Source organism: Aphelocoma coerulescens, assembly GCF_041296385.1.
Source record: "Aphelocoma coerulescens isolate FSJ_1873_10779 chromosome Z unlocalized genomic scaffold, UR_Acoe_1.0 ChrZ, whole genome shotgun sequence".
Taxonomy (NCBI): domain Eukaryota; kingdom Metazoa; phylum Chordata; class Aves; order Passeriformes; family Corvidae; genus Aphelocoma; species Aphelocoma coerulescens.
In genome coordinates, this window is record NW_027184085.1 from 32,586,607 (window position 1) to 32,612,056 (window position 25,450).

Below are 25,450 nucleotides of genomic sequence, written 5' to 3' on the forward strand. Positions count from 1 at the left end.
CCTTTTATTGTATTTAAAAACTAATAATGAAAACCATTTGCCAAATGCATGGAGTCTCTGACAGAGGGACACATGTGATCTGCTTATTTACAGCTTGCATGTACAGATGTTCACACTTAGTAAAAGGATTCTTAATAGCATTTTAAAATTAAACATGTGTTGATAATAGGTGTTTCAAACCCAAACAACACAGCTACTAAACTGGTACATGTTTTCATGCCTCACCATGCCTCATGCTCTAACAAAACCCCCCCCCCAGCACTTCAGTTGCATGTACACAAAATAAATGTTATTAAAGAAGACTGAATGAAAACTTTCATTAATTTTTCTGTCTGTGATCTGATTCCAAGTTAAAACATCTAGAATGCTACCAGGTTTATGTAGCCGAAAGCAGAACCACAGTTTGTTCACAGACATTGCTTGCTGTCTGCAATTTTTTTATCCCTTTACAAAACTTTGAACCCCATCCAGCTTTGACACACTGCCTCTTCAGTTAATAACTATCAAGTTTCCCCTTGTCTCCTGTCTACTTTTCTTTGAGGCAATTGCGCACTCAGCACCCCGAGATAATAACACACATCTATAAGATAAAAGCAATGGCATTAATGTAATTGTCTGCCTTTCTCTCTTTAGCCTAATCTTTTTTTTCCTTCAGTTTTGACTGCCTCTGTGACACCTGTTTTTGTCTCCTCTGATCCTACGACAGGTTTTCCGCTGACAAGGTTTTTGCCTGACAGAGATTCTGCCAGACAAGAACATAATAAAATATGAAGAACTGCTTGTCAGAGTTTCTGCCAATGCTCACATGAAATGGGGGGGGGGGAAGGGGGGCGTAAAATAAAAGGAATCCTGATTTTTTTTTTTAAAGGGACCCTATGCTAGTTGCTTTTGGCCTGTCAGGAAAACAGCCTCCCTGGCCAACTCCTGCAAGCCAAACAGGTGTCTTCCTTTATGTTTTCTTTCTATAGAAAAACATTTTTCTTTGATAGTAGAAAACATTACAAAAAAAAAGATTGCAAAAAAAAAAAAAAAAGAAAAAAGAGCCCCAAGTTGTTTCTCTCAGAAATTTAGGTTAGATCTAAGTTTATGTAGTGGTACCTCAAAAACATGTCTTTGATCCAGAACTGACGATCTAAATTAATAACAAAAATAAAATGGTAGGCTTTTTCTCCCCCTTTCTTGTTCACAACAAATTTGTTCAAAGGAACATGCCACAAAGAACCTTCATCCCAAGTTCTCAGAAAAATTTCTGGGCTAGAAACTTCCTACATAGGCATACTGCAGCAATGAAGACACCTGACTATTGGGACCAAAGTAGGGAAGATGAGACAGTCTCTTCTGTGGGCTTTGGACCTTGTAGTTCTCTCTGTCAGTGTGTGCATGGATGCCTATGTAAAAGAGGACTTCGTCTGATCAATCTGATGATTAGTGATGGAGAAACATATGTAGATTAATCATCTGAGCATTCCAACACACAGCTGCTTTTGTGTGTGTTGGTATCAGCAGTCTCCTCAGCTACAGAGAGCAGCTATGGATCCCATATGGAGCCCGTGGTGTCACAGTCCTCAATGCTCCAGTTCTGCCCACCAGCCTGGATTCCAAGTCTAGGGGTCCAAAACCCCTACTAAAGCTGAGGCCTGGACCTTCACTTCCCTCCTAACTACACTGTAGGTGTGTCTGGCTGTAGTTCTGACTTCCAATTACCCTCAGACCCGTGTTACCGCCTGGTCTTCAATCCCATTTTTGGCCGCACCTTCTTTTGTTTCTGATTGAAGCCTGTGGATGAACCCTTAACCTGACTATATTCCCTTGCTATGCCTGAGATTGTTAATGGACACAGTTACCAGCACCTCATTCAGTCTGCCATGACCTCAAGGAACTGTGCTCTTGGTCCAGGCATGAACAGTGTTCTCATTGCCTTTGACTGCTGGCTCAGACATTTTGGTTGGACAGGTCCACTTTTGCTGGTCCTTGACACACAGATTAATGATGTCATTGTTGAAACCTACAATCTATAATGGAAGACACTAAATAAATATTCTCTATTACTTTGATTAGTCATTCATCTTGAACTTTCCTGTCTCTTGTCTCCAAAGCTAAATGTCCCCTTCCTATTAGCCATTAACATCTTCTTAAAACTATTCTCTCCTTTAATAATGGTATGATGGGCTTTAATATGTATCTTAATCATCCTAACAACATTTGGTTGACATACGGTACATAGTCAGACACAAGCACATTTGGGAGTCCTGGACTGTAGTCTGGATTTGGAGGATTTCCATCTTAATCCTAATATACCTCAATTCCATTAACTGTGATTCACAGTTTTACAGAAATTCTAAGTGGGAAGGGATTTCTACAGATTGTCCGGTGCAGTATTCTAATGAAAGCAGGGCTTTAGTTATCTTTGGCTCTGCCAAGACTTGTCTTTGATATTTAAAGGGGGGGAATTCCACCTCTTCTCAGGCAACTTATTCCATCTTTTGTGCAGCCTTGAAAACTGTAATGCAAATACCATAGGCACTGCCCACCTGCTAATATCATTCTGTTTGAATGGAGTCCTGTGTCATAGACGTATTTCACAAAGGCAAGCCAAGACAATGGTGGTGTTTCAATTTAGGGTGTAACTCTGGTTCAAGCCTATGATATGCTCTCCCACATGTGCTAAACCACCTCAGTTTTTCCAGGAAAACCTGCTGTTCTAAGTTTGCTGATTGCTGAAGATGTTCAGACCCTGGGAAGGCCGGTTCATAAAAATAGCTCTACCGTTCATACACATCAGTTTTACCCATCCTAATCCACGTACTCTGATCATTTCACAAAGGTTCTGTTAAAAATACTTTGGAAAAATTGACTGTAATCAATTAGAATACAATTAGAAAAGTCTCTGAGACTCATGTTATACATTTCTTGTATCATCTTTTCTCTTTCTGAAATCCAGATGGAAATGAGATAATTGAGTAACACTATTGTCTGCTAAATTAGTCTGGGGCAAGTGTCCTCATAATGCTATAGCTCAAAATGAAATTCCTCCTAGAAGGTAAAAAAAGCTTTTCTGTTCAATTTCCCATTTGCAAAACAGAAAGCTGAGGTAAAGTTACCCATGGTATTATCATTTAAACATCTGAAAGCAGTATGAATTTTTTATTCTTGCAGTCAAATCCCATTTTAACCTTATGAAACTATGTGGAATGAAGTAGTAGGGTTTGTTTCACTTAGAGCTGTTTCAATTTGTGTTCTGCTTAACCTAGTGAACTCTAGTTAATTAGGATGTTCCTATAAACAATTAAGCTTCTTGTAGGATCGTTAAGAAGATATAAAAATTTATGATGTAATAAACTGTAATAAAATGATAAAGTGGTTAGCACATCACAGTAATTCATGTGCAGCAGCATAGGTGTTAAAAGAGACAAGTAAGCAGGTAATGTCACTTAAACATCCTGGAGTGGATGCATGTTAAAGAAGTTCACCACTGCTTCCCCACAAATCTGTTGGTCATTTGAACTCCCAAGACTCACAAGATTTATCCTGCTCGTTTGGGAATCAAGCAGTGATCACCAGACACTCTTTTGCTCCCATCTGAAGCTATGCCATGTAGTGAACTTGTTATCACCATTTAAAGGGCTCAAGATCATGGATTTCACTGACTGCCTTTCCAAAAGGAAGCCTCTACACTGACTAGAAAGAAGAATTCCAGGTGCTAATTTAAAGTCATTGTTTGTTCCATCTTGCACACAGCAAATCTGTTTGTTTCCTTCTGGATTCTCTCCTTAAGAAGACAGGATAAGACATCATTGCTCAAGACATCTCCTAGAATTTTAATCTCTTGGTATTGGGTGTGCTAAATGAGATTAGGCCTTCTCCGTAAAATGTAAATTCAATAATGATGGGCATCCAAATAACAATATCTTGCACTTTTGAAATACTTTTAGTCTAAATGTCTGTGGGCATTTTATAGCTAATCAAGGGCAATCATAATTTTAAAAAGTATATTTCAGAGTTGCCACTTAGTATCTGATGATATTAATGACAATTCTGTGAAAGCATAAAGTGTGATTACTATTTAAAAGTTTTTCAGAAAACAAAATATTCACAACGAGAAAATATTTCACTTTTAGTCGTGAATATAGGCCAACCTAGCAGAAACAGGCACTGTGCTTCAGAATTGGTCTGAAGCCTGTTTAGGGGTTACCAGACACTTGATCAGACCTTAGCTGAATGATTAACGTCTGGTCAGCTATAATCTCACCTGACCATGTCCAAAGGACATTGGCTTATTCAAACCCAGGAATGTAAGCTAATAAAGTTGGGGAGAAGCGGAAAGGTCTAGCTTCTTCCCAACAGAGTTAAGCTGTCCTGGGGGTGGTTAGGAATAAGAGAAAAAAGTATTTTAAACTGAACAGATTCCCAGGAAAATCCAAGGAGGTACAGGTGTGAACACATGTAAGGTAGAGCCTGTGATTTACCCCTCAGGAAAACATTACTTGACACCTGAGGGCATCAAATTTGCATGAGGATTAAACTCATGACCATATGGTTATATAAGTATCAGCTAAATACAAGGATGAAAAAGGAAGGCTTCTTATTAGTTCTTGGGGCATCTAAGATTTATTTCTTTTCTGTCACTTCTGTCTCATAAACCTTTGAAACAATATTATTTGTCTTGGATGCCCTAATATCTGGATTTGGTTTCACCTCAGCTTGACTTGCACTAAGGGTGATATCAGAGTAACCCAAAGCAAACACATCATTCCTACCAATGTGGCAGGCTTTAAAACCAGATACTGGGTCAGAGTGCCCACAAGATAACAGTGCATTTTCTCTGCTGCATTGGCTGCTTTGGGAAATCCTGCTGAAGGGAAGCATAAAGGAATGGCTCAGGCAGAAGGGGGGCACTTAAAAAAGTGTTTACCAGTAATGAAGGTTAATCTTGTAAGGTTCCTGGAAGCAACTGAGTAATGAAAAATATGCCTCCGCCTTCAGGGCCAAAAGAAAGTTATAACAGATGGATTAAAATGATCTTGTCAGTGAAAGACAAGAAAAGCCAGACTACATCTAAACCAGTTTTACTTTAAAAGTTGTAAAAAGCTAGCTTTCATTATCAATGAGCTGCAGAGAATTACTTTGCTAAAAATCTACAAATAACTTAAAAAAGAAAAATTATTTTCTCAAGTAATTTTAAAGCATTTCAAATAATTAAATAAATTGAATGGAAGGAAAGAACCATGTTTGATATGATAAATTGTGATAATTTTTTATATCCTATCAGACAATAAAGAATTAACCCCATTATTTTACTAGTCAACTATAATTACATTTCTCTCTTCTTTTTTTTTTTTCTTTTTTTTCTTTTTTAATATTTACTCTCTGCTTAAAAATCTCCATTTTTAAGTCAAGAACAACATGGCAATTCTGCCAGGTTTAGAGAGACTCTAAGATCAGTGACATGTTTTCATTTTGTTTTATTTCGTTAGGGATTATCTTTGACTTTGCAAACCCGGATTTCTTTCACTTAACATCTTTGGAGTGAGACAAATATAGGAACTCAGACAAATTTTATTTCAACACAGGTTTCACTCTCGTCTCATTCCCATGCAGCTCACATTTAATTCTAAACCTTCTTCCTAGATCAAGTCCTTTCAAAAACTTCAGGGTGAGAGAGACATGTCAATTCTAAAATTTCCACAGCCTTCTTCTGTTTCTTTTCTTTATTTTTATTTATTTCCATCTATCCTTCCTTTCCTTTGTTTTCATTTCATGTTTCTTTTACCTGAAAATTTCATGACCTACCATGTAGAAATTCAGAAAAGTCAACTATTCTAAATGAAGAAGTCACAGTCATGTTATGCATCTGACTTTATGACATTCTCTATTTTCTAGTGGAGGTCGTTGTTTTGGGGGATTTTTGTTTGTTTCTTTGTGTTTTTGTTTTGTTTTTGTGTTTGTTTTTGTATTTGTTCTTTTTATGGGGATATTGACACTAAAATAAGTAGAATAAATGTCAGAAATAATAGCTTTAGTCCACTATAACTTATGCCACCTTGGCACATTTTTTTCGAGCAAAACAGTTATGAGAGAAGGTAAGACTGTACTTGATTGATATTATATTGGGTCTTTTGATCTGTTGGATGAGGTATAATAAGAGTTTCTGCTAGAATATGGTAGTTGTTATTCTGACAGCAATGAAAATCACAAAAGAAAAAATGCAAAGTCAATGAAATCACCATCCATTTATTGCAGATTTTCTTAATTCCTTTCCTCACAGGCTAAGATACTTTTGCTAGATGAAGTGCATGGCAAGTAGAGTGGGGATTTTTCATTATTTACAATAAATTTTAAGTGATTTTTGTGCTAAAGAGAGTAATATATCATGACTATCTTCACAGCACAGTATGCTTCTTCTAACACTACAAAAATAGCAGGAGAACAAACCAAGCACTCAAGAAAGTCTTATTTTTTGTAGTCATCTAAGTACCATATTATTTAAAATCCACAAAATACCAATTGCCTGGGTTAAAATAAATTCTCCTTTAAAAATTGACTATTAAGATTTTAATGAGATTTTATTTTCCATATGGACTATACAAAGTATCTTTACCATTAAAAAAGAAAGAAGTAAAGACAGACTTTATCTGTTTGACTGCTTAAAGTCTAAGAAATGGCTTATCCAATTTAAACCATTTAATTTTTAATTTGGAAAATAAATTCCCACCCAACCTGACAATATGAAAGCCAGGCTTCAGCTGAAAACAAGTGAAAACAGTCTAGTCATCCAAATCCCTTAAAATACTCAGATTCATCCTAGCACCCATTCTCCATGATGCACAGCAGTACTTGATAATGCTGCTATGCTCTGTGCAACTTTTGGCTTTGGCCATAGAAACACTGATGGTAGGATTGCCAGTGTAGTACAGGGGTCGACAAGGCAAACTTTTGTCAACAGAAACATTTATCTGGCCACAAAAGTACTTTCTAATGTATCTGTTCATATAATTGCAATCCTGCCTTTGGCAACTCCAGACGGGTGCATCTGAACTTGTAGCAAACCTTTTCTTTCAAGAGGTGTGCAGCTTATTTTAGATGAGCGACAGAAATCACGAGAAAGACAATGGAAGCAAGAGAAAAGAAAACAGGCCAGCAGTTGCTAAGTGCAATAGTGCAGTGGTGGCTTTTACAACATTTTAAATGGCAGCTATTAAAATGAATTAACTCCACACAGATTAGTCAAGTACAGCATGAGAAGACTGCAATTCTAAGCTATTTTTTGATCTATTCCGTTAATTATGATTCTAGGTTATCAGAACTGAATAAGCACAGCACTTGCTGTTGGAAACACCTATTCTTTGGTAATTACATCATGTAAAGCACTACATCATGTTTCAAGGAGCCGAGTTGAAATTCATTAATAAAAATCATGAGGAAACTCTTTAATTAAAGCAGCAGGAAATACTATTTGCATTCAAGGAAAACTTCGGAAAGTACTGAGCTAACAGTTTTAAAGCAAAGGACTTCTTAACTGCAACCTGATTTTAGTAATTTTGAAATCCAAGTGCTACGTTGCAGTGAATTGATCTCTCTTCCGAAAGCTGCCCTCAAAATCCTCAAAAACAGCTAAGATCAAGAATTGAAGAAGATACATCATAGTGTCCAGAAAGTAATTTATAAGACGATGCAAAACATATATCTGGCTTGTTTCACTCTGCCATAAAATGTAAATACTCCAGATGAATGTACACAAAGTGCACTAAAAAAAAAAATCAGAGCATTATTCACGTGGCACAGTAGCAAAACAAACACTTCCTAATAATATATAGCTGTATTCAGTTTTCTATTTGGAATGTTAAGCACTCAGGTATGGGAGCAGGTGGTGTATCCCTAATCATCACATTCCCCTTTCAACTTTCTAGATTTGTAAAACAGGGACACTTCTATTATAGAAACTGTGGTAATCTCAGATCACCGTCATATTTTCTGATTTTGAATTCAATCACTTCACAGAGAAGAATCACTTCACAGGGAGAAAAATGTGATTATACTTTTCCAAAATGTACTCATTAAAAAGAAAATTCAGGATGTCCATGTGCCAGAATCTCAGTGCTAGGCTCTCAGTTTCTATTGTTCATCAGGAGGACACCCTGGAAAATAGCTAGACAGTGCTTCCCTATCTTTGGATCAGCAAAACCTCAGATGCTGATTCTACAAAAAATCTGAAGAATGCCTGAACCATACAAATTTTGGGAGGTTTAGTGATTCTTCCAAGAAATGTGAATCTGGTTATTCTGTGACTGAAAATCTGGGAAATAAGAGTAACAAAGATAAAATATGTCCCTAGATAATCTAGTATATAACAAACCTGCAACCAGCTACCAGATGGGTGGTGTTAGGGCATTTCCAGGCAGCCTGGAGGCATGGACTTCATGGTACCTGAATACTTGCTTTCCTTTCCATATATGTGAATGCTTTAAAAACTTCTCTGTCAATCTCTGTTGAATTTTTTGAGCATTCACACTTGTCATATGTCAGCACATTCAAGCACAAAACCACACAGACATGAACTAAATAAATAGAGATCAAGTATATCTTAGGAGGAAAGTAATAACCTTTCACCCAAAGTCTCATCAAAATAAAATTCACAGAATATAAGCCCCTGAACATCTGGCAGAAGTGGGGAATGAGGACAGTGCTTGCTTAGGTGCCAATAGCATAGATTATTAGAAGAAAACTCCAGTAGCAATATCTTCGGCACACATAGTGATCTTATCCCAACATGTGAGATCTGAAAGTTTGACAGTGGTAAATTTGTATTTCCATTAGGCCCCATGACTTATTGGCTGATGCTTTTTTGCAATACAAACTCTGCTGTGCAACCATACTGTAAGCTTTTTGCCTTTCTGTTAAGCCCTACTAGAACTACATTATTTTCTGAACACTACAATGTTCTTTTGAGCTGTACACAAGCTGTTGAACTCCTGTGGCACTTGAAGCTATCACCAGAATAACAGACTCTTACTTTTTCATCCTACAAATCACTGTAAAAAACCCATGTGCATGCATACGCATGCACAAACCCAGATTGTGCACACATGCATGTGTAGACAAAGAGGTACCACTATTGTCTGTATTCAGTCCAGTTATTACTATTTAAAGATACTGGTAAAGATGGACGGAATTGAAAAAACAAGCCCGGAACAGATATTTCTTACCATGTGCCACCCAGCCATGTTTACACTGATCACAGGTTCTCAGGTTAATCTTCCCTGGCTGAAAACATTCACATGTGCAATTTACCAGTGTACAGCGGATGGCCTGGAAAAAGAAACAGAAAACACATGTTAATGTATTTCTTCCTGCTTGTACAAATTTGTTGTGATGGTTAGAATGGTATGAACTGTATAGCAAAACCCAGCCTCCCAACATTCAAAGCCATGCTCCTTTTTAAAGTAGAAATTAATTGTCTTTCAACACCAAGAATATGTCAGTATGTCCCATGGAGAGGAATATATTCCTAAAATCTTTAAAAGATTTGCTCTATTTTCTTTAGGAAAAAAAAAAGTTGTTTGGATGAGGATGCTGTAGGAGTTCCATAAACGTCCTGGTTTTATATCAACATCATGAAGAAAAGAAGTTACTAGTGATGTCTTACCATTGGAGCATACCAGTTTCAAATCAAGAAACAAAAATATATGGAAAGGAAAACTACAGATATATTTCCCCTTCCCCCATGGAATTCAAAGGGTTTTTTTGAATTTCCTTTTTGGGGTTCACCTAAGACATAACTCCACTGCAGAAAGAAGTAATGGATTTGATATGTTCCCAAAACAGAATAAAATGATCAAGGTACAAGAATAGGACTGGTTCATAAAACGTGCTGTAGTTTGCCTTTACATCTATCACTTTCTCCAATATCTAGGCATACCCTTTAACCTCTTAACACTCACTCATCTGTTAAACATGTATTTTTCTGTTTCAAAGTAGCAATGCTAAAACTCCAATCCCATGCAGAGATCTCAAATTTGCTAAATAATACACCTTCCTTAATAATACACTTTCTCATCTTGCTTTTAAAATTATTTCAAAAATTACACAGGTTTACTCTGACAAGGGCTAGCTACATCCACAGAAAAGTGAATATAAATTGAATGAGACTCTTTCTAATGTAACAGACATATGTTTTTAAATAGTGTAGAAGATGACCTGTGCACTTCAAACTGCTACTAATAAATTTATGGCATGCATTTAGATGTAATTTGCATGGAGATTTCTCAGACAGAGAGGCTTATTGTGATCATTCACAGATTAACAATCTACTGTAACTACCAGAGCTGCCAGGAAAAGATATCTCTATAGATTTAGATGCAATCAATGATTACTTGGGGGGCTAAGGTGGGGGAAGGGTGCTTGGTACGCATTGCTTCTTCAGAGATACTGAAGAATTATGAAGACTCTTGCCTTTTCCCAAGAATTAATACACACACTCACACATACTTTCCATAACAAAAATAATTATCTTAACTGTAGTGACTTAAAAAAAATTACATTCAGCATTAGCTAGGCCCGGCTAAGGTCCTTGGCTGCTGACAGTGTAAAAGCCTCAGAATTATTTAAATGGTTGATCCCTTTACTTATTTATCTACATCAGACAGAAATGTAAAGACATTTATAGTTCATGGATACATTTAATATACATATTTCTCTGACAAATTTCTGTTACAAGTGTCTTTTATTCCTCTTATCTTATCTGCCCCTTTACAACCTTTTACAATCAAAAATCTAGTGGGGAAAAAAAATCCTGCTCTATTATGCCTGACACTTCAGGGCCTCAGTCCCAATGTCACCTGTCCAACTACTCATTAGCCAGTGTTATAAAACACTGCTCTATGGATGCGTGATTAAAAGAATTAGTAATATGAAATATAAGGGTACCAAAGAAGTGCTGACCATGCGAGAATAATATATGTGTTTGTGGGTTATGAGAAAAAAAATCTCCTGGAAGGTCCTGTTTCATGTTCAATAGTTTATTGACTTGGTAATATATCAGGACTACACTGGTCAGTAATGGTGTTCTTTTGCTAATATGTTCATTAATTAATGAACTAAGTAATTAATTGTACTGCAAGAAGGAGGTCTTACAAAATCGTATTCTTATTTTACCATAGAAGATCTTCTCACATTCACCACCTTTTTCAGGTGTCTGCACCAATGTGACATACATTTGTTGTATTTGACATTATTTTGATTTTTTCATGTGTCACTTACAGTACATGTAAGAGGTATAATATAGTGCAGTACATGTACTAGATGAAACTCTGACACTTGGAAGAGCTGCTTTATTAAGGCTCATCAGCATTTCCATTACAACCCTATCTACTTTTGGCCTAGAGGTCAACAGGTTGCCTGTAAAAATTTGATTCAGCTTGAACCTGAAATACGATGTTTCAGCCTAAGAGTAAGTTTTATTACACATATTCAAAAATTACCCATTTACCCACTATAGATTATAAACTGGGGGGAAAAGTTTAGATGTGACATGTTTCTTTTCCTCTTCCCTGAGTTAAAGAGAGTATTGATGATGCAAAGTGTTGAACCAATTAATTAACATGATTTCTATCTTTTAGACATATTGTCCAAAAAATTCACTCAAATTTTTCAGAAACATGAAAATATCAGCTTTTTCTTCCAATAAATAAATCTGGAAAGTCTTCAAATAAAGACATGCATTTTTGTAAAGTAATAGGGATTGGCATGAGAAAATCAAAAGATAATTAGCATGGCCAAAACATTCAGCCTGCACTTACTTGGCTGCGTTTTCTGCCAAGGGTGTACGTTGATGACAGGTTGTAATTTGGTTTCAGTAGTTTCCCATTCCACCACAGAGAATCCCATGCATACTTCTGAATGATGAGGGCTACCCCTCAAGCTGCAAGATGCTCATTTAGGACTGGAAATACTCATTCTAATTCATGTTCTGGTACGATCTTGGGCAAATTATTTTGCTGTTATTTCCCTAAACAATAACTAGACACAATGACAACTTGTTGCCAGGGCAGATGCAACATAAATTTGTAGGCATTCTATAGTAGTAGAGGCTATTGAAAATCTCACAAAGAATTTTATCTTTATTTCAAAGATTAATTTTGCACTTTCCTCAATTAATTCAGAATTATTGCAATTACCTGAGATCCCTACAATACCCAACATGAAGCCAATGTAACTCAGTGACGAGATTATTCAAGATGGTGAAAACAGTGTGTGATCCTACACATAGGGTCTGAACACTAAGATTCATCAACATGAAAGAAGGTAGTGTCCTTGAAGACCTTCACAATGCATCCAGCAAATTTACTGTGCCTTGCAAAGATATCACAATCACAAACAGTATTTTTCGACTGTTTTTCAATACTATTTAACTTGGGAATACAAGTCACTGACAGCTTTTGCAACAGGCTCAGCAATGCCAGAAGGGTAGGTGAAGATGAATGTGGCATAGATTAACTTTAGAACCCAAAGTTTTAATGAGGACCTCCATTTGCCAGCAGCAGCATTTTAAGGTACAGTAGCTGGTGCTCTTGTAGGTACCAGAGTGCGTTGGTGTAACTGTGGTTGGACGTCTGGTACTGCTTAATTTTAAAGGGGTGGGGTGGGAAGTGGGGATAATAAAAACATCCTGGATGTAGCAGCTAAATATGGCAAACATTGTTCCAACCCGTTAAAGTGTAGGTATAAAAATCCAAGGGTATGCCAATGTCAGAATTTTGACAGAAAGTGCTTCTGAAAGAGTTTTGTTAGGCATTCCAGAAGTCACACACTGTAATTCTGCCTTCCCAAGATTTTGATAAAAAGTTTATGTAATGGGATTTTGCATACTACACTATTTTCTAAGGAAAGAAACTGAAATTTTCCCTGACTGAGATTTTCCTCAGAAACTTCCCCAAGAAAGGCAGAAGGAAACAGAAGGAAAAGAAACCAATGAATAGTGAAACGAATATTAAAATCAGCAGACACAGCGTCCCCCATATTAGCTGATAAGCAACCAAGTATTTAGAAGACAACTTGCAGGTTAAGACCTTAAGTACACAACAAAACACGGTTTCCTAAATACACCTCCTCGAAAAATGCATGCTCTTATATTTTACCATGTCAATGGCCTGCAGTTAACAGGAATTCTCAGACATTTTTATTCATCACTTTCACTGAGTTCCTAACATAATGCTTCTTGTATTTCTATCAAAATCACAATGACCCTTGAGGACCTATGCTGGAAATGGACTGGACTTCAGCAGAATAATTTAAAATAGTTTATACTACTGATTCCTTAAATCCAAAAATTTTAAAATTGGAATTGAGAAATATGCTGCAGCTCTCTTTGAGATCGTCTTCCTGCAAAGCATAATGCAAAAAGAAAGGAACTTTACCTAATATTAAAGCATGATGTCTAGTACACCTATGCATAAGTTTGTATGGCTATTAAAACATGTTAGACCTGACTTCTGTGGGTTTCTCCCAGACCAAGGATATTAATTTAATATTGTTTGGGTGATTTGATTATGTCTAAAAAGTAAACATTATTCACATGTTACTAGAAATAGCCTAGAGCAGTAATGGAAAAATCAATCTTTCTGGCTATTCTGCAGAGCTTCCAAGAGATGAGAGTCAATAACCTACCATGAAAGGGATCACATTGTGGGAGAAGAAGGAGAACATGTAAATAAGAGATATGACTCCTCCTCTGGCGTACTTAGAAGTGATCACAGAAGATGGAGGCAGTTTTCAATGATGCAACATTCCGGAGAGACAGATAAGTTTTGTAACAAAACTTCATAATGTAACTAATGATGAGGCTTTAAGAGTTCTATGAGGTTGAACAGCATCTTACTGAAGTCTCAGCCACAACTTTTCATGCGGTGGCAGTGTTATCAGAGTCTTATTCTTAATGTCCTTGCCTCACCTTTCTCAAGTGCAAAACGGTCTTTAAAAATGTCTCCTTTCCAGATCTATAATATATCACCGTGCACCCGAATACATAACGGAGTCAACTGTACTCCCCCTCTGCATTGATGTTCCATCTACCTTTCTGATGCGTCTCCCATACATTTATCCCACAGAGCACACACAATCTAAATCCACTGTTACCAGTCGCAGAAGCATGAGGCTTGAGGAAAATTGGGTCACGTGAAATCTTTTTAGTGGGACTGCAAACCAGGAAACTGGTGCATAAGTGCAGTTCTTCACAGCTGCATTAAAATCAATAAGACTAAGAGAGTATGCACTCTACACAAAGGTGTTAGCTAGCAAAGATGCCGTGGGTTTAAACACACACAAATACCCATATGTATACTTGAAATTTAGATTTTGTATAATGGCAATTCACAAGTTCTATGTATTTTTGTAATATAGGCAAGAACTTGCCATATTTAATTAACAGAATAAATCTCATTTATGATTTTAAAGTCAATAACAGTTCAGGTGTTGTATGCCAATGAACGGAATATTTGCATGAAGTTATAAGAAATGTTGGAAAAGCAAAAAGCACTTTTTGCAGCTCATGTCTCAACTTTAAGAGTAATCGAAATACAACATATTAAATTAACATTTTCTATCCATTGTCAGTTTTACTCTGTATTGCAAATGAAAATTACATAATTTTAAACTAATATTTTATTGAAAGTAAGTAACACTCTCATTAGGAGAACAATTTGAAGCCATACAGCACATGATCTTGAGACATGATGGCACACCATAATAATCAAACTTAGACTCATCAAAGACTAATGAGAAACACAGAGATCCCCTCTCGTTTTGCTGTATGTTGACCCACGACAGAATAAATTATGAAGCAGAAGACAACAGATAAGTTCTGCAAGTGTTTCAACACTTTTTTAACAGAAAATCTCCTCTGCCATTAATTTTTGATTCTGTTTCTTTGTTATAATGCAAAGAAGATAAGATCTGTCTATCTGACATTATTGCTGACCACAGGACTGTACCATACTACAGTTCTAGGTTCTGAGTTTTTCTTTCTTTTTTAGAGCACATATAGAGCTCTCTAAAAAGCTCTTTAAGAATGTCACTTCGTTTCTTTACTATGTCATGAATCCAAACAAATATTTTTTTCCTGCCAATTAAGTACTTTTTTAAAAGTGAATTCACACTATTTTTAATACTGGCAAATCAGGAGTAGAATACAGTTTATTTTCAAATTGACACCAAAAGGAGGATCATTTGTACACTGACATTTAGGAAATGCACAATGTCACCTTCCTGTGATGAGACTGGTATTATAGGAAACTGTTTTGGTTTAAACCTAGCCAACACTTAAGCCCCACACAGCTGTTTGCTCACTTCCCTCACAGTGGGATGGGGAAGAGGAAAGTAAAAGTGATGAAATTTGTGGGTTGAGATAAAGACATCTTAGTAGGTAAAGCAAAAAACCCAGAAGCAAAATAAAACAAGGGATTCATTATGCCCCTTCTCACGTATATTTTAACTCCTAAGAGAAAAGGAAAATTGAGGTGGAAGTGCTTGTTGCACTTTCTTCAGAATGAAGCAGACACGTTTCTGTCTCTTCAGGGGGGCCATATACCTCTATCACATCATTCTGGTACAAAAATGTTTAGATGGGTAATTCTGCAGCTGGAACACTGGACTGGCAGAGAGGGAATGCCTTGATACTGATCCTCGGTCTGTCCCTTCCATAGATTCATTTACTTAACCACTCAATCTATAACTGCCCAATCCGAAAAAAATGAGTAATGCTAATATACACCATTTTCAGAGATAAGGCTAAACAACTGCTCACACAACATGGTGAGGTATGAGCGAAAATGTAAGGCAGAAACATTCAGCATTATTATTTCTTCTGTTGGCACAAAAATGTTAACAGATTTTTTTTAATGATGCAAATTTACTTTGATTTACCACTGGCAAATGAATGACTTTATACATAGGAATCACCTAGAGAAAATAATTTTAATTGATAAATGACCATTACTAACTTCAATACTGAGAGCCTAATAATGCTTTGCCCAAAACAAAAAACAGTAAGGGGACATCTACTTTGCATTTGAATGGTCTGAAACATCCATGTAATGCTATGATATTTTTGGTCACTCTCCCATTTAGAGATACTCAAATATCTTCTGAGTTATTCACTGCATTTCAGTATTTTATTAGCAGTTTCACATCACATTATATTAGTATAATTTCTTACTTGTATTTATTTTCAGTAAATGCAATTTGAAAGGTAATAATATTGTTATATTTCTCTGTGGCATTCAAGAAAACAGTTACTAATATAATATGAAGGGAAGGATGCTAGCAAGAGAGAAAGCTGTTAATAGGATAAAACAGCTTTTCCTGGAGTAAGGAAAACCTAGTCTTTAAACAGTCTTAGAAAACTGTTTTCTAGTTTTCTTGAGAAAGAGCTGCTAAGTGAATGGGGAATAAGAAGAGAAAGAAAAAAAAACCATTTGTAGTCTCACATTAATTTAGGAGTTGCTCTTCAGTTCTACCCCAGACACTACCAAAAGTAGAAACCTGTGTCAAGGAATGTTACCTGGACTTTTCTAGTGAAATATAATGCAGAATATATATTTCATTTTTCAGGAAGTTTCTGTAGAACTTTCAGGCTGCTTCTATATGCTCAGCTCACAGGGCTACCTACAGGATACTCTACAAAGACTGCAGGTACAATATCACTCTATGTTTCTATAGCATGTAAAACTAGCTGGAGGGTCTCAGGCATCAAAATTATTTGCACTGAAAAAATTAAGACTGACAAGTGCTTCTTTGCTTAAATTTTGAAGATAAAACATAGTTGATTTAAGAATGAGATTCTCTGTACCCAAGAGCCTATTAGCAAATACAGATATTTATTCTTACAGATGAAAACCAGATCTGTGCTATGAAAACAACACTGTCACTGGAGTTCAGCCACATATATATTGCCAAGGCAGAGGCCAGTGTCAGATAGGTGTCCAACACGAATGGATGCACCTGCAAGAAGTGCCCTTCCCTAACAATGACTGTTCTAGAGAATAAAACTGCAAGCTACACCTAGGCAGTCATGCCAAGTAACCACAATTCACTCTGTTCTTTAGAGAGCACAGGAGGCAAGTCGCTTCCACTGGTTTTACTGGCCTGTCCTGGACCTATGATTTACTCTGCCCTGGTGAGACCCCCCCTGGAGTTCTGCATCTGTCTCTGGAGTCCTCAGCAAAGGAAGGACATGGATCTGTTGGAGCAAGTCCCAAATAAGGACCACAAAGATGATCAGAGGGCTGGAATACCTCTACTATGAGGAAAGACTGACAGAATTGGCATAGTTCAGCCAGTGGAAGAGAAAGCTCCAGTGAGTATTTATAACAGCTTTCCAGTACCTAAAGGGGCTTGGAAGAAGGCTAAAGAGGGACTTTTTACAGGACATGTAGTGATAGGACAAGGAATAATAGCTTTAAAATGAAAGAGGGGAGGTTTACACTAAATATAAGGAAGAAATTTTTTTGAGGAGAGTGGTGAAACACTGGAACAGGTTGCCCAGAAATGTGGTGGATGCCTCATCCCTGGGAACATTCAAAGTTAGGCAGGAGAGGGCTCTGAGATACCTGATCTAGTTGAAGATGTACCCGACCATGGCAGAGGGTTAGACTAGACAATCTTTAAAAATTCCTTCTACCCCTAACCACTCCTTGAGCCCATGACTCTATGAAAAGTCCAGGTGATATTTCTCTGGAAAACAAGTGCATCTTGCTGGCAACCACATTGGAGAGAGTATACTGAGATTCCTCATTGGTATGAGCCTTGCTATTTGCAATAGACTTCTACTACCTTATAGCAGATGTTTCAGAAGAAAGTATGCAAACCAATAATTCAAAACTTGTGATGTAAAAATTAAAACTAAATATGCTCCAAAAGTTTATTTTCCCTCTAGTATCTTAAAAAAGACATAGAACCTGTGGATGTAACAGGAACATGGAATGAAATTGTCAACATTTTTTTTACATTATGTGGACTATTGGATCAGTAATCGACAAAAAGGGATTTTTTTCAGTAGATTATAAGTGGTTAAAAAAAAGTTACTTAAATCTATTAAATGAAATAACAAATCTGTTAAGCCTAATATCTGTTCATCATCTATTGTTTCTCCACAAATCCATCAGATGATGAGATCATTAAATGTCTTAAAGGTGATCATATAAATAATTTATAACCTCTAGACTAGTTTTGATCAACTTCAGTTATAGTCTGCCCAGTAAAAACTACAAGAGAAAAGATGTAAGTATGCAAAAATATCACTTCTAACAAATAAATAGGGAACTTTATAAGAAAAATGTAAATATCCACTCAAAATTATGTTAGCAAAATCAGTTAGATTTTTTTATTTTCCACCTTTTTCTTCCATAAGTTGAAAGAATAAGCAACATCTGATTTAAACAAAGTAAAATGCAGCATGGCCCATGGAATATTTCATGGCCCATGGCCTATTTCTTTCTGTCAATTTATTCAGGATTCTTCTTAAAGAGTATCAAATACGCATTGTTTATTGTCTAATCTGCTCTTCAGGAAGTTTTGCCTTTCAGGATTTTCTTTCCTTCTCAGACATTATTGCTTTCTGGATTCTAAATTATGGTTTTTCAATTTGGAAAAAACAATTATGTGGATTTTCACTGCACTGTGCTGCATCTTAGCCACTGAAGATAAATATGAGTTCTACAAAAGTTACATAAAAGAATTATAATGAAAGATTTCATTGTTTTGAAAAGAATTCTAAAAAGAAAATAATGTCTTCTGTCTCATCAAGGTCAACACTCCATACTATGTGCCCTCTTCTTAAGTTATACCCTAAAGCAATAACTTCTTATTTACATTAATAAAATACTCAATCCTGTACTATTCCTTCAGTGACCAACCCTGTCAGCCACAAAACTGATACTTTAGGCAAATAAGAGCAAGAAAACCACCCAATCTTTTTTTTGCCTCACCCCCAAAAAGCCAGACTAATAAGAGAAAATTTTTCTCCTCATTAGATGAAGTAATTAATTATTTAAATATGCATTTCTTTTATTAATGTAACTTTTAAATTTTGCCTCTTTGGTACTTCCTGAAAACAAAGAAATGTATTTTTTTTCATGAACATTCACTAAAGTATATTCTATTCCTTCACCTTATGTAAAAGAGAGAAGAATTCCAGTAAGTGTGAAATATGTGTCTCTTTGGCCAGAATGGAACATGAAAAAAAAAATTCATATATATATAATAAAACCAGAGAGACACAGAGAGAGAGAGAGAGAGAAAAGAGGGAGAAGGGGGGCAGGCAGTGGAGGGAGAAATGTTATTGGTTTTCTCAGAAGGATTTTCTTTTATACATAGCTTTATCCTATAATTTTGTCCCTGTTGGGCACACTGCCTAAATTTAAACACAAACAGTCAAGCAATGAAGAAACATTACCACATTTACTGTGAACAAAAACTCCCAGTTGTACAGTGAAATTTTAATACATTTCAACTTATCTCTTTTACTAATGGGGAGAGTACAAACCCTGCAGGAATTCGCTCTGCAAACTGGTAATTACAGTAGACTCACTTTTTTATAATGCATATGTATAGTCAGACACAAGAAACATAGCTGCCCTTTTGATGTAGGTTACAATAGGAATGTTTAAAAAAAATTATGAAAACCTCCTGCAATTCTAAAGGAATGCATTATTTTTCATGGGAAGTTGTCCTTTAGCTATACAAAAGAACACAAATATATATAGTACAATATAATACACACATATTCACTTGCTTTTATAATCTGAAGCACAACCTTTATCAGGCTGTCCCTTTTTTTTAAGTAGGGTCTTTTTGTTTTGTTTTGTTGTTGTTGTTGTTTTCCTAATGTACCTACTGGTACAAAGCTGGTTTCCATCCTACAGTATCATGAATGAGTTCAGAAGATTTTTGTTCTCCCAGGCCTCTCCTCTGCACAACCTTCAAATTTAAATAATTTTGATCATCAACTTTATGTCTCACTAAATCATTATAACATATATTTAAAAGTACTATTGCAATTGCATAGATTTGAAACATACAGCATCCAACTCATCTAAGATAGGACATGCTTTGCCTGGCAAAACATGTTTGTAGTGTACGCAAAGAGAGATTTCATTTAATCTGAGGATGTGTAAAATCAAAGTAGGATCTACTGCTAAATCATACATACAATATTTATCTTTAATACAATAATGATAAGACAGTTATATGTTAAAAAAATCACCCAAACAAGCAAACAAATAAACAAACAAAAACAAAGTACAAGACAAGTAAGAGTTTGCAAAAAACCTCCCATATTTCCAGGCCTTTTATGGTTTGCGCCACTATTTCTTAATGTCTATCAATCAACCATACCACTTGATTCTGCAAATACTCACATCCTCATTCTTTAAGTTTACTCATATTCACATTTAAAGTTAAAGGTAGAAAAAAACCTCACACAATTCAATAATTAAATCATTGTGTGCACTAAGAACAGCACACAAAAAAATCATGTAAGAATTCCAGTTTCTGGAGTTCCTGTAAAAAGGCAAATCTTCAAAACTGCCAGAAGAGAATCTCACACAACCTAGCACTTCTTTGAGCTGCATTTTCACCAGTTTGCAACACCCAGCATGGTGGAAACACAATCTGCCTGTCTCTGTTAAGCACATCCTGTGCGTTATGTTGGTTGAATGGTAACATGAAACATTTGCAAGTTTCTCTTAATATGGAATAGCATATTCACAGCTCAAGACAGTCACAGGTAAACTCACTAGACCCTGAGGCTTCATTCTCCAAGCAGAAAAAGTTTTACTTACAAGGAAACAGTGCAAGTTGGTGTCAATGATTACTCACAGTCACCAATAAGGAATCAATGGCCAAATGAAAACTAGCAACAGTGATGGTGAAGGTCTCTCCTGTAAGACCTTTAAAGATACTTTCCATGGAGGTCTTACTTAAAACCCATGAAATTTCATGGGAGCTGGAAATATTCATTTCCCTTATTGCTGGAGAGTAGCTTTCTCACAGATGTAACCCTCTTCTCTACAGAGGTGGTTTTTTAGCAGTGAAATTATTTCATCTCAAAGTGAGTTGCTAATGACTGTGGAATTACTTAACTTTTTTTTTTCTTAATCAAAGAAATCTGATCTTGACTAAATGTGAAGAGCTTCCTTCTCATTCAGAATTAGGAGGTTTGGTACAATCAGACTGAGCATCAGACTGAGGAAGGGTGCTACACTAGGTTTACTAATAAAAGGCACAGAACTTAGTGTGTGTATGCATGGTAAGTATTTTACCAACTCTAAAACCTACAAACTGCTAGGAGAGTGAGAAATATGTGTGCCAGCAGACCTGTGAGTGTAAACTTTCTTCACAGCAACAAAAGTAATTTTCACAGAATATAAGTTATATTCCATATGACTTTGTGATCCTGCCTGATGCAATGCTTAGGATGTGCTTAGTAAGCAAGTCTTTGTTGAAAGCATATGGGAGGTAACACAAGCTCATCTTCTGAAATTACCTTCACCACTGTACATCATAATTGTCACAGTGATTTCTGTCTGTCTCAGGGTGGGCAGAGGAGATCTACACAGAAGCTCAGTCTTGACTTGAAATCCAGATCCTGTGCTAAAATATCACTTAATTTCTAGATTTCAGAAGCAACGTGAGGAGAAACAAGAGACAATATATCCCAGATTATGACTCTTTTTGTGTAGAAGACAGCAGATCCAGCCACATTTCTAAATGGAAGAAACAGTATCTTTGCAATGAATATGCAGCAACTTCTTTCCTCTTCCTGACCTACAACCTTAATTTCACTTCTAAGGATTCACAGAAAGGAAACTCCAATCAAATTGAAAAAGACGCTGCTTCCTTTAATGTCTTGTCACATGCAAAAGTGAGCAATGCCTCTTTTTAACAACTTTCCATAAAAAGAAAAAATTACAATGCTAAAATTGGTTGTACTAAATGGATGTGAAAAGACTATATGTGAGACAATTAGAGATAAAGGCTTTATCTAACGAAAGCATTCCAGATAATTGACAGTGACCCTCATTATTTATTTCTTTAAACTTCCCAATTTTTGTTATCAAGTTCAATTTGGGACTCAGTTTTGGGAAGCATAAAGGACCTTCAATACATGCAGAGGCTCTGAGGATGTTGATGTTAAGTGACTTTCTTCCTCTTTATCACTCCTCCTTTTTTTAATATTATCTGTAGTAGTTGATGACATGGGCAGAAAATTAAATCAATCAGAATCAGGTGGCTGCAGTTTAAGGAGATAGTCCTGAGTGAAACCAGAGACAACATAAAGTAGTTTGCTGACAGTGAAGCTAGAATAAGTTTTATGTTGGCTGTATGCCTCCATGCTGAATGCATGTGTTACTATTAATATTAATGCAAAGCATTAAAGGTAAAGGAACCCAATGGTTGAAATGTATGCCTCAAACCCTGTCTTTTAAAAATAATCTCTACTTCAAGGGTGAATGAATAGTCCTAAACCAAGGGATGCAGGACTCCAAAACCCACAGAGACTAGCTTAGTACTCTGCTTTCTGGGATGACAGCAGGGTTCCCATTGTTGGTCCTTCACATTTTCCCATAAATTTAGACATGAGGAATAAAGTCTATCACAAACACTGCACCAGAACAACGCCGAGCACCTGTTCTTCAGTGAGTGCCATCAGGAAGGGAGGAAGGCTGAGGGGAGAACAGTGTTGGAGGGAGAACAGAAACACTTTCTTTCTTTCTTATTTGTTTAACTGATGGCTATCTGAAAATTCTGTATCTGTTTCAGACACAAGAAGCAGTAAGCAAGGACAAACTAATTTTTAAGCATAATTCCAGGAAGATGACCACCTAGGAAGCTTACCACACAGTAGCACCGCTTTTCACATTAGTCACCAGTCCTATAAATACCATTGCCGCTTGTGTTACACCTGCATATTTATTGCTAGGTTAGGTAAGAAATGCTAGCCTGCTATCACAGTTTCTGTAACAGTAACATACCCCTGAACACCAAAGCAAGTAGATGCTATAGCATCAAGAGATGCTATATTTCTTGCTTCTGATCTTATGAATTTATCACAGAATCACAGAATATGCTGAGTTGGATCGTGGAATCCAACTCCCAGCCCTGCACAGCACCATCCCCAAGAGTCACACCATGTGCCTGAGAGCATTCTCCAAACGCTTCTTGAACTCCTTAGCATTACTGTCTTGCATCAATCACAGTTATTGTACCTGAATTGGGCCAAAGGACTATCAAGTTGCTTTTGAAAGATCAATGTGCTCTTCCTGGTTTTGCAATTAGGAAGGCATCTTCATATAAACAAACAGGACATTTTGCATTTAAATACAGAATCAGTTTTTCTTCTAATCTCTTATCTTACCATAGCTTAACATTTACATATATGTATTTAAAATCAGTTGAGAACTCAGATGCTAGACTGGATCAAAGGTAAAACCCCATAGTTGCTTTGTTTACATTTTCCATTGCTTTTGGGTTTATATAGTGATGCAAGTGGTTGCTGTCTGACTCAGTATTATCTATTTCTTCTTCACACTAATAGGTGAATTTATAACTTGAAATGCATGCTAAAATGTTACCTCAGAAGTCTCGTTTATCCACAAATCTAAGACGGATTAGGCAATGGGAGTTATGACTTGGTTGTGACAATCCATTCCTGTATCTCAGATCTGGAATAAAGAAAATTGTACTCCCAGCACACCTAAACTTTGAAATCAGCAGAAAAAGTAAACCAACTAGTGAAGAACAATTTCTTCTTTTATTTTTTCTTTCTTTAATGAAAGTAAGCTATTTTATTAAATAAACATCTATTTGGACATACGCATACAGCAGAAAATTACAACAGCTGTACAGATGTCCCAGGAACCATCAGGCTACCCTATCCAGAAGAATGTATTCTAATATGAGGCATTAAAGTAACAGCCACTTTTGCCTCTTGGCAGCATACATTGTATTTGAACCCATTTGTCTTCCAGTTTATTTCAATAAAAGAAGTAAACAGTGTGCTCATTTGTACCTTGTATTTATCAGATCCTGACTGTCCATTTTGATTTGCCAGTTTTCAGCAGCTTTAAAAATCAACACACATCCTCATAGACAAAGCTGAGTGAATTTAGTGCATTCCCAGCTTCTTTTACAAGATCTCTCCCAACTTTATCCAGAGAAGTACAATATTCAGTGCATGTTTAATATTTCCTTCATTTGCCTTCTGTCATGCTGATGTTAGATCCCACCAAGTGTAGCATCAGCTACAGTAATCCTGCTGCTACTCACTACACAAGTGCAAAGTGTAGTCTGTGCAAAGAGGAATGTTTTAACTCCCTATGCAAAGACCAGCCTGCAGGCTCTAATCCAGCATGCATACTTGTGTGCACATGCTGTGCTCATGCTAAGCCCTGTATTTAGTCCTGTCATAGCACCCTGCACTTTGTCACAGGACAAAAGTAACTTTGGTCACCATGTAATATGCAAATGCTTTGCAGCAAATATATGTACATACTGTGCACATTTGTGGAAAAAGCAAACCAGGCTGGTAGAAAATGAAATGGCTTGGTGTGTGCAAAACACTGTCCCAGAGCCTCTTCCCATTGCAATCAATATGAGACCTGTCCTATTCCACTGAAGCCCAAATCAGCCCATCATAGGTTTTTTTACAGTTTAATGAAATAAGAGAATAACATAGTAACCTGGAAATCTGTCAGTAACAATCTCCTTTCTACCAAATTTTAAAATTGAGAGGATTATTAGAGTGTCTAAACTATATCAGCTTTCTAGCACACTTTGACTGCATCAGCCTAAGAGAGTGAAGCACAAAGCTATCAGCCACACTATCTGAGGGGAACAAACACTGCTCTCAGCGTTTTGATGCTTGTAGGGCAGGAGGACTCCACAGGGACACTTAAACCTGTGGTAATGGTAGCAGGTATTAATGGTTGGTACTCCTTATTTGCACACATTGCTGTAGCTGCTCCCTAGTGCCCTTCTTCCTCAGACAAACTCAGCACCAGTTCTGATGAGAGTTCCCAGGCAGGTTCTTGCTGCCATCCTCACCATCACAAATGCCGTTTCCTGAAGCTCCTGCTGTCATCCACCTACACATACATGCACATCATTATTAGCTGTACAGTAGATGCCTGCCTGTGCGCAGGAAGAGTTAAATCATCACACTCAGCCCTTAAGTGCAACTTTTTCTCCTGTGGGACAAAAGCACAGGCCAGATGGAATGGGTTCTTTGGTTCCTCTGCCTAGACCTTGGGGTCTAGGTGATGGATGGCCCTAACATTAAACAAGCATGCACTACAGAGAGGACTAAATTCAGCTCTAAGAAAGTCATGTGTCACCTCATTATAGCCAGCAGATTTTCACGATGAAAAGTTCAAGTCACAATGAGACAAATGGGAGACTT

The 25,450-nt window shown here is 36.7% G+C and overlaps 1 protein-coding gene across 2 annotated transcripts in view; it reads right to left on the reverse strand.

The window, feature by feature from the left end:
* The window catches only part of BNC2 (basonuclin zinc finger protein 2), a 323,583-nt gene that overhangs the window by 102,900 nt on the left and 195,233 nt on the right, over positions 1-25,450 (reverse strand). For both annotated transcript variants that reach the window (XM_069002032.1, XM_069002031.1), the window contains exon 3: positions 9,204-9,306. In XM_069002032.1, the coding sequence (XP_068858133.1) occupies positions 9,204-9,306 (103 nt within the window). The remainder of the gene's footprint in view (positions 1-9,203; positions 9,307-25,450) is intronic.